This window comes from Tachyglossus aculeatus, chromosome 18 (assembly GCF_015852505.1).
Source record: "Tachyglossus aculeatus isolate mTacAcu1 chromosome 18, mTacAcu1.pri, whole genome shotgun sequence".
Classification (NCBI taxonomy): Eukaryota; Metazoa; Chordata; class Mammalia; order Monotremata; family Tachyglossidae; genus Tachyglossus; species Tachyglossus aculeatus.
The window spans coordinates 74,407-83,171 of record NC_052083.1 but is presented as its reverse complement, the minus strand read 5'-3'; the positions used below and the strand labels follow the sequence as shown (position 1 = coordinate 83,171).

General features: G+C 48.4%; 1 protein-coding gene across 1 annotated transcript in view; it reads right to left on the bottom strand.

Annotated features, from left to right (window-relative positions):
- Positions 1-363: 363 nt before the first annotated feature.
- LOC119940416 (maestro heat-like repeat family member 5) overlaps positions 364-8,765 on the bottom strand; it is a 46,879-nt gene continuing 38,477 nt past the window's right edge. The window contains exons 27-31 of the mRNA XM_038760676.1: positions 8,558-8,713; positions 7,813-7,935; positions 5,865-5,967; positions 2,050-2,124; positions 364-526 (exon numbers count right to left, since the gene is read on the bottom strand). Coding sequence (XP_038616604.1) covers positions 432-526; positions 2,050-2,124; positions 5,865-5,967; positions 7,813-7,935; positions 8,558-8,713 — 552 coding nt within the window. The 3' untranslated portion in view covers positions 364-431. The remainder of the gene's footprint in view (positions 527-2,049; positions 2,125-5,864; positions 5,968-7,812; positions 7,936-8,557; positions 8,714-8,765) is intronic.

Sequence of the window (8,765 nt, the reverse complement as noted above, 5' to 3'; positions counted from 1 at the left end):
ATTTTGTTAATATGTTTTGTTTTGTTGTCTGTCTCCCCCTTTTAGCCTGTGAACCCGCTGTCAGGTAGGGACCGTCTCTGTATGTTGCCAACTTGTAGTTCCCAAGTGCTTAGTACAGGGTTCTGCACACAGTAAGCACTCAATAAATATGATTGAATGAATGAATGAATACTAAGTGCTCATACATACCATCTGATCTGATTGTATTGTATCTATCCCAGCGCTTAGCACAGTGCATGGCAAAGAATGAGTGATCAACCAGTACCACCATTATCATTATGATGATGCATTGAGGCTGGGAATGAGCCACATAAAAAAAGGGAGGTGAAGCAAAGAGGAAGAGAAGCCTGACTGACCAAGGAAACTCTCTTTAATGGAAAAGCCACTAATGAAGGATGCTGGAGGACAGGTGGAAACCAAGGTCTGTTGGCTCAGTGGAGTCTGGCTACCTCCTGCAGGAACACGAAGTGTCTGCTGGCAAACTCCCTGATGGCTGGGTCAGGGTCCCGCTGTAGATCTTCAAAAGCTCCAAGAAAAGAATGTAAGGTCTCAGCTTCAGGGAAAATGGTGGAAGGGATGGGCAGGGAGGAGGCAGGGAGGGGATAGGGTGGATGGGGGGGCCAGAGGAAGAGCAAGAGGAAGAGAAGGAATGGGAAGAGTTGGGACACTGGGAGGGAGAAGGAGCATGATGGAAAGGGCCCTGAAAGGGAGAGATGACCAGGCTCCTGGCTTCAGTGCTCTGATCTCATTCATTCAATCGAATTTATTGAGTGCTTACTGTGTGCAGAGCACTGTACTAAGCGCTTGGGAAGTGCAAGTCGGCAACATAGTAGTAGTAGGAGTAATAGTAGTAGTAGTAATAGCAATAGTATTTATTAAACAACTACTGTGTGTAGAGCTCTGTACTAAGCACTGGGGAAAAAATACCCAAGTGAGAGTTAGACATGATCCCTGGCCCTCCAGGGGCTCACAATCTTAGAATAAAATACAAGGATGGTAAGGATGAGGTGGTTAAAAAAAAAAGAGGAAATCTGCATGTGGGTCATATTTCCTTTAACTCCTCAAATGTTCACTTTGCAGGCCTTAAAGGCCATAGGTAGATAAACAAATGAGAGGGGTTTTTTTTTTGTTTTTGTTTTGGGTGTGAACCCTATTACTCCTTGTCCCTCTCATACACTGAATACACTGACTCTGCAGGTCTTGAAAAGTTTAGGTAAGAGTACTTAAAGTCTGGAGATTATTTTGCATGAGGCAAATTTCTCCTTTTTCACTTCAACAGGCAGCAGTCTCTATGACAGAGACACAGGTAGAGACAGGGACATGCAGAGAAAATGAGAAATGAACTGGGTGACAGAAAGACTGAGTGAGAGAGGGAAAGATAAAGTGAGACAGAGAGTAAGACAGAGAATGTGAGTGAAGGCTTTATTTATTTTACTTGTATATATTTACTATTCTATTTATTTTATTTTGTTAATATGTTTTGTTTTGTTGTCTGTCTCCCCCTTCTAGACTGTGAACCTGTTGTTGGGTAGGGACCGTCTCTATATGTTGGCAACTTGTACTTCCCAAGTGCTTAGTACAGTGCTCTGCACACAGTAAGCGCTCAATAAATACGATTGAATGAATGAATGAAGACAAGCAAAGAGTGAGAGATGGGGGAGATGAGGGCAGAGAGAGAGAGAAAGGTAGACAGAATGGACAGTCAGAGAGATGGGAAAAGAAAGGAACAGGTAGACACAGAGAGAGTCAAGAAGAGAGGGTGAGGCAGAGGCAAACAGTGACAGGCAGAGAGAGGGACAGAGAAAAGCTGAGTTCTCTCTCTCTCTCTCTCTCTCTCTCTCTCTCTCTCTCTCTCTCCCCCTCTCCCTCTCCTTGGGATCTGTTGAGTTATGTGGGGGGCTGAGGAGGAAGCAGAAAGGTTCTCTAGAAAGGGGCTGGTTCCTGGTAGGTTTGGGTCTCTGACCAACTCAACCCAGCCCAAGGTGCAAGGCTCCCTGGGACCCCTCCCATACATCTCCCCCGGGAGAGCAGGCCATGGCTGAGACTTACTGCAGAACAGGAGGCACATGTCAGCTTCACTGGCAGCGCGGGCCACGGCATCAGGGTGGTAACAGAGAATGTAACCTGCATAGGCAGAAGGACAACATGCCAGGGACTCTTCCATCCCTCCTCCTCCTCCTCCTGCCCTGCTTCTTCCTCCTCCTCACCCCCTCCTCCCCACCCCTTCTTTTCATTTTTTTTTCAAATGGTATAGGTTAAGCACTTTCTATGTTCCAGGCACTGTACTACACACTGGGGTAGCTACAAGCTCATCAGGTTGGAAACAGTCCCTGTCCCATATGGGTTTCACAGTCTTAAGTCCCATTTTTCAGAAGCGGTAACTGAGGCACAGAGAAGTGAAGTGACTTGTCCAAGGTCACATAGAGAGAAGACAATTGGTAGAGCTGGAACTAGAACCCGGGTCCTTTTGACTCTCAGGCCTGTGCTCTATCTACTAGGCCACATTGCTTCTCTAAGGAGGAGGAGGAGGAGGCTCCACTTGTCCTCCTCTCCTCCTCCCTCCTCCTCTCCATTCCCTCCTCTCTGCCTTGCCTCTTCTATCCAGCAAAAAGTCAGGACTGTCCTCTCTTCCTAGACGATCACACCTGTCTCACCCACTGACCTCCTGCCCTCATTCTCACTTTGGCCTGGAACTTCCACCCACTGCATAGCTGACTGACAGACCTCTGCCCTTCCCGCCATCGAGACTGACCTCCACTCTTCTCACCTTCAAAACTCCACTACAATAATATCTCTTCCAAAAGGACTTTCCAGGCTAAGCCCTCATTTCTCTTCTTCACTTTCATACTGGATCTGCTCCCCGTAAGCACTTGATACCCCACCGCCAGCCCCACAGCACTTATGCATCTGTCTTTATACTCTGCCATTTCCCCTGACTGTAAATCATTTAGAATTCATTGTGGAATGGGATCAGATCTACCAATTCTATTGCACTGTACTCTCTCAAGCATCTCAAGTACAGTGCTCCACACCGAGGGAGCACTCGATAAGTAGGATCGATTGACTGATTGATTGATGTCTTACTGGATTTACCCAATAAGACTCCGGTCCCATCAATCACACAGAGAGCACTTCTCGTGATTTTCCCAACTCTCTGTAAACATCTTTTCTATATTTAATTAGGTATGGCATTTATCAAATGAATAGCACAGGACTGAGCACAATGATTTGTCAATATGCGGTATTTATAAAGTGTTTACTGTGTACAGAGTGCAAAACTAAAAGCTGGGGTGAGTACGTTAGCTATACAGTAGAATATGCATAGCCTCTGTCCATCAGGATATAGCTATTAAAATACGTTTCAGATTGGGGAAGCCACAAAGTATAAAAATCTGTACGTATGTGCCTTGGGGGTGGAGTATCAGAATGCTTAAAGGGGTAACACCAAATGCATAGGTGACATAGAAAAGAGGGAGAAGAGGGTGGGGAGATGAGAAGTTAGTCAAGGAAGGTTGCAATCAATCAATAATTCATTCAATCAATGGTATTTGTTTAATACTTTGTGCAAAGCATAGTACTATGCTCTTGGGAAAGTACAGTGCAACAGAGTTGGTAGATGCACTCCCTGCCCATCAGAAACTTGGAGTTTAGAGGGGAAGACAGGCACAAAAATAAATTATGGATGTGCACATAAATGCTGTGGCACTGAGGGAAGGGCAAATGTCAAATACCTAAATGGTACAGATCGAAGTGCGTAGGTGATGCACAAGGCAGAGGGAGTAAGGGAGATGAGGGTTTAATTGGGGAAGGACTTTAAGAGGAGATGCAATTTTAATAAGGCTTTGAAGGTGGGGAGGGTGGTGTTCTACTATATATGAAGGAGGAGGGTGTTCCAGGTCAGAGGGAGGATGTGGGCAAGGGGTCGGCAGAGAGATAAATGAGATGGATGTTCAGTCAGCAGGTTGGCCTTGGAGGAGCAAAGTGTAAAGGGCTGCATCGTAGTAGGAGAGCAGTGAGGTAAAATAGGAGGGGACAAGCTGATTGAGTGATTTAAAGTCAATGGTAAGGAGTTTCCATTTGATGCGGAAGTGGGTGGACAACCACTAGAAGTTTATGAGGAGTGGGGAAGTGTAAACTGAACATAAAAAAATGATTCGGGGAGTGGGAAGACGCCGAAGGCAGTGAGGTCAATAGGGAGGCTGATGCAGTAGTCAAGGTGGGATAGGATAAGTATTTGGATCAGCATATGAGCAGTTTGGGTGAAGTGGAGAGGGTGGAGTTTAGTGATGTGAAGGTAGAACTGACAGGATATGGTGACAAAACGAATTTTTAAAGTTGAATGAAAAAGATGAGTTGAAGATAATGTCAAGATTAAGAGCTTGTGAGGCTGGGTGGGCAGTGGTGTTGTCTACAGTGATGGGAAAGACAGGGAAGAAAGGATTTGCTTGGGAAGATGAGGCGTTCTGTTTTGGACATGATACGTTTGAGGTGTCAGAATGACATCCAGTTCATTCAATCATTCAATCCAAAGTAGGGACGTCCTGAAGGTGGGAGGCAATGTGAGACTGCAGAGAAAGAGAGAAAAACACCCTGGCCCAGTGGATAGAACACAAGCCTGGGAGTCAGAAGGACCTGGCTTCGCCACTTGTTTGCTGTGTGACCTTGGGGAAGTCACTTTATTTCTTTGTGCCTCAGTTACTTCATCTGTAAACATGGGGATTGTGACTGAGCCTCTTGCAAGATAGGGACTCTGTCCAACCTGATTACCTTATATCTACCCCAGAGCTTAGAACTGTGCCTGGCACATAGTAAGTGCTTAACAAGTACCACTGAAAAAAAAGAGAGAGAGGTCAGGGCTGGAGATGCAGATTTGGGAATCATTCATACAAAGATGGTAGTTGAAGCCCTGGGAGCAAATGAGTTCTCTAATGGAATGGCTCTAGATAGAGAATAGAAAGGGACCCAGAACTGAACCTTGAGGGATTCCCACTGTCAGAGGGTAGAAGGCAGAGGAGAAAGCTATGAAAGAGACTGAGAAGGAACAGCCAGAGAGACAGGAGGAGAATCAGGAGAGGACCGTGTCACTGAAGCTAAGGTTGGATAATGTTTCCAGAAGAAAGGGGTGGTCCACAGTGACAAACATAGCTGAGAGGTCAAGGAGGATTAGGATGGAGTAGAGGCCCTTGGACTTGGCAAGAAGGAGATCATTGGTGACCTTAGAGATGACAGTTTCTGTGGAGTGAAGGGGGCAAAAGCCAGATTGGAGGGGGTCAAGGAGAGAATTGGAGGCGAGACAATTTTGTAGGATTTTGAAGCTGGGGAAAATGGTCTGATGGATATGAAGTGAGAGGGAGTTTCAGGCAGGAGGAAGGACATGAGTAAGGGGTCAAAGATGAGAAAGACAAGATTGAGGCAGAAGGATGTGTTTGAGGAGTGAAGTGTGTGGGCTTGGTTGTAGTAGGAGAAAGCTGATAGAGTATTTAAAATCCAATGGTAAGGAGTTTCTCCTCAATGTGGAGATGGATGGGCAACCCTGGAGGTTTTTGAGAGTGGGGAGATGTGCTGAGAAAGAGTTTTTAGAAAACTGATGTGGGCATCAAAGTGAAGCATGGACTGGAGAAAGGACTGGCTAGAAGCAGGGAGGTCAGTGAGGAGGCTGATGCAGTAGTTGGAAGAGGCTTCCTGGGAGGGAGCTGAGCTGAGTCGGGGCCGCCCAGAGCCCTCATGGCATGCCAGATAGAGGGAGACCCCTCCTGCTCAGCATGTATTCAGATCTAATGACTACAGTGGGGGAGGAGGGAAGGAAGAAGAGAGGGAGGGACAGAAGGGAGGGAGGGAGGTGGCTCTGGAAGGCCGGGACTCACCAATGAATGTAGCTGCAGCCATTCGCAGGTGCTGGAGGGGGCTGTGGAGGTAGCCGAGGGCCTGGGAGAGGTGGATGTGAAATTCGTCACTGCTGTTTGACATCTGGGATAGAGAGGAGAGCTCGGTGGGAATGTCCTACTTCTCCCTCCACGCCCCCATTCCCCTACACCTCCCAGGGACACCCAGCTTGCGATAAGCCCAGGAGATCTTAGATATAGCTATAAAACCAAGTCCCTCAGCACGGGCATTGAGTTCAGTTCTTCTCCTGGCCAGGAGAGGAAAGCTTGGATCCACTGTTGGGTGGGAGTGGAGAGAAGAAGGGGGACATTTGTGATCAAGGCTGGATAGTGGTCCAGGGGCTTTGCAGATGAGGTTTGGTGTCCCAAGAGGCTAGTGTCTCAGTCCAGACCTTTTGTGCATTCATGAGGCAAATGCCAGTCACCCGGGCTGTGACTGGCAGAGAAGCAGCGTGGCCTTGTGGAAAGTGAATGGGACTGGGAGTCAGAGGACTTGGGTTCTAACTCTGACTCTACCACTTATCTGCTGTGTAACGTTGGGTAAGTCACTTAATGTGGGACAGGCACCATGTCTGACCAGATTAGTTTGCATGTACCCCAGCACTTAGTACAGTGTTTTAATATAGTAAGGGCTTAACAAATACCACAGTTAGTTCTTTTTTATGATATTTGTTAAGTGCTTACTTACTATGTGTCAAACACTGTTCTAACTGCCGGGGTAGGTACAAATTAATTAGGTCAGACACAGTCCCTGTCCCACACGGGGCTCATAGTTTAAGTAGAAGGGAGAACAAAAATTTAATCCCCATTTACAGTTGAGGAAACTGAGGCACAGAGAAGTTATAGGACTAGTCCGAGGTCACATGGCAAGAAATTGGCAGAGCCAGGATATGAACCCAGGTCCTCTGATTCCCGGGCCCATGCTCTTTCCACATGGCCACACTTCTTCTTCTGTCTTCTTCTTTCTTCTTCTATTCTTTTCCTGAGACGGCACTTTTGTGTGTGCATGTATGTTCACACACATATGTGTATGTGCCCATTTGTGTGTGCTTATGTTGGGGTGGAGGAGGCAGGAGCAGCATCCCCTCTGTCCAGGTGTTTGGAGATGCTGCTGCAGCTGCTAGACTGTAAGCTTCTTGAGGGCAGGGAACATGTCTACCAACTTATTGTACTGTACTCTCCCAAACTCTTAATACAGTGCTCTGCACACAGTAAATGCTCAATAAATATCATTGATTGATTGATTGATTGATTGCCGCTGCTGCTGGTGGTGGTCTACACTTTGCCAAGGGAGGGTACCAGGGAAGATGGGGTCTCTGGGGAGCCTGCCTCCCCTCTATGACAGGAAGACACTTTGCTAGTACATCTGTGTGGGCTAAGGGGGCTCAGGCCTGCTGAAGGTCCCCACTATGGATGAGACTGCAGTAGCGATCACTCAGGATCCTCCTGGGACCAGCTGAGTGACAGTTAACTGGGCAGGGGGCATATCAGGGGGAAGCCACTTGCTCTGGAGCAGTAGGGGAACCCCAAAAGCCTCCTGAACCTCTTCTTCAGTGCAACTGTCTGGCTCAGTGGGTCAGAGGGCCACTTCAGGAGTCACCAGCCACCCCCTCACCCAGCCCTCGTATTGCAAGGATCTCCCACACTGTTTTTATTAGCCTTCAGGGAGGGAGGGGTCTCCTTCCTCAGATCACAACCCCGCCATTCAGCCCACTGTGTGCCCCTACAAGTCTTCCCCATGGATCAGCTGAGGAGGGTCCCAAGCCCCAGCCCTAGAGGCAATCCCGCAGATCACATCCCCACGACTCAGCCTGCAGTGCACCCCCATAGGTCTGCCCCATAGCTCAGTTGAGGGGTGCTGCATGGCTCAGCTTAAGGGCACCTCTGCAGATCACATCCCCGTGGCTCAGCCCAAGGAGCATCCTCTCACCAGGCAAGTCCAGATGAAGTGGCGGGCGCTCAGGCCCTGCTCCCAGGCCAACGTGCAGAACAGTGTGTGGCGGAGCCGAAACTTGAGGAAGACAGCACAGCGGAAGAAGGCAAATTTGGATTTCTGCAAGGCAAGATGAGACTGGGAATTTCTCTACCCCAGGGGAGGGGTTGCTGGGCACTAGTCCGGCTAAACTGGCTTAAGCCTGGTGACCTGGTCCAGAAAGGAAATTGGGTTTGGGTCTAAAAGAAATTGAGCTGGAGGTGAGGATGAGTTTTAGGGGAAAAATGAAAAATATATGAGGAGACTGTAAGCTCCTTTTATCTTGCACTTCCCCAAGCACTCAGGAAGTGGTCAATAAATTTCACTGATTAATTGACTACTCAACCCCTCTTGTGTATTGATGCCCAGGACCACCAGATGCACTGTCATTGGGACTCTGGCAATGAGTCGGGCTGGTGATAATTTTGGGGACTGAAACTTTGAAACCTATCTGCAAGGCTGTGCTACGTGTTGGGAGCCTTGTGAATCTTCTGCCTGTCAGCTCCTCAAAGGTAGGGGCCTGACTTTTTCCATCCTGCCGAGGGCAGGGCTCTGCACAGTGTTAGCAAACTGGTCACAGGGACTCTGCTCTCTTTCCCTCAGAACTTCTGGAGACCGAGGTCCCCCAAGTTTCACAGGTCCCCTCCAGTCCCGGAGGCCCCCTCCACCCAGAGCAGGGGGTTAGTCTCAGAGTTGTACGCACGGTCACCACCGAAGGACTGTTGTCTTTCAGATGCAGGAGGAGCGAGACCAGGCTCCGGCACACCTGGGTCTTGAGGGTGGACCGATCCTTCCCCTTCATCACAGTCACCAGGTCTCCAAACAGGGAGATAGCCGCAGCCCGGACCTGGTCTCTCTCCTGGAAAGGATGTGTTCAGCCAGAGAAGTCTCCCTGGGATGGGTGAGTGCAG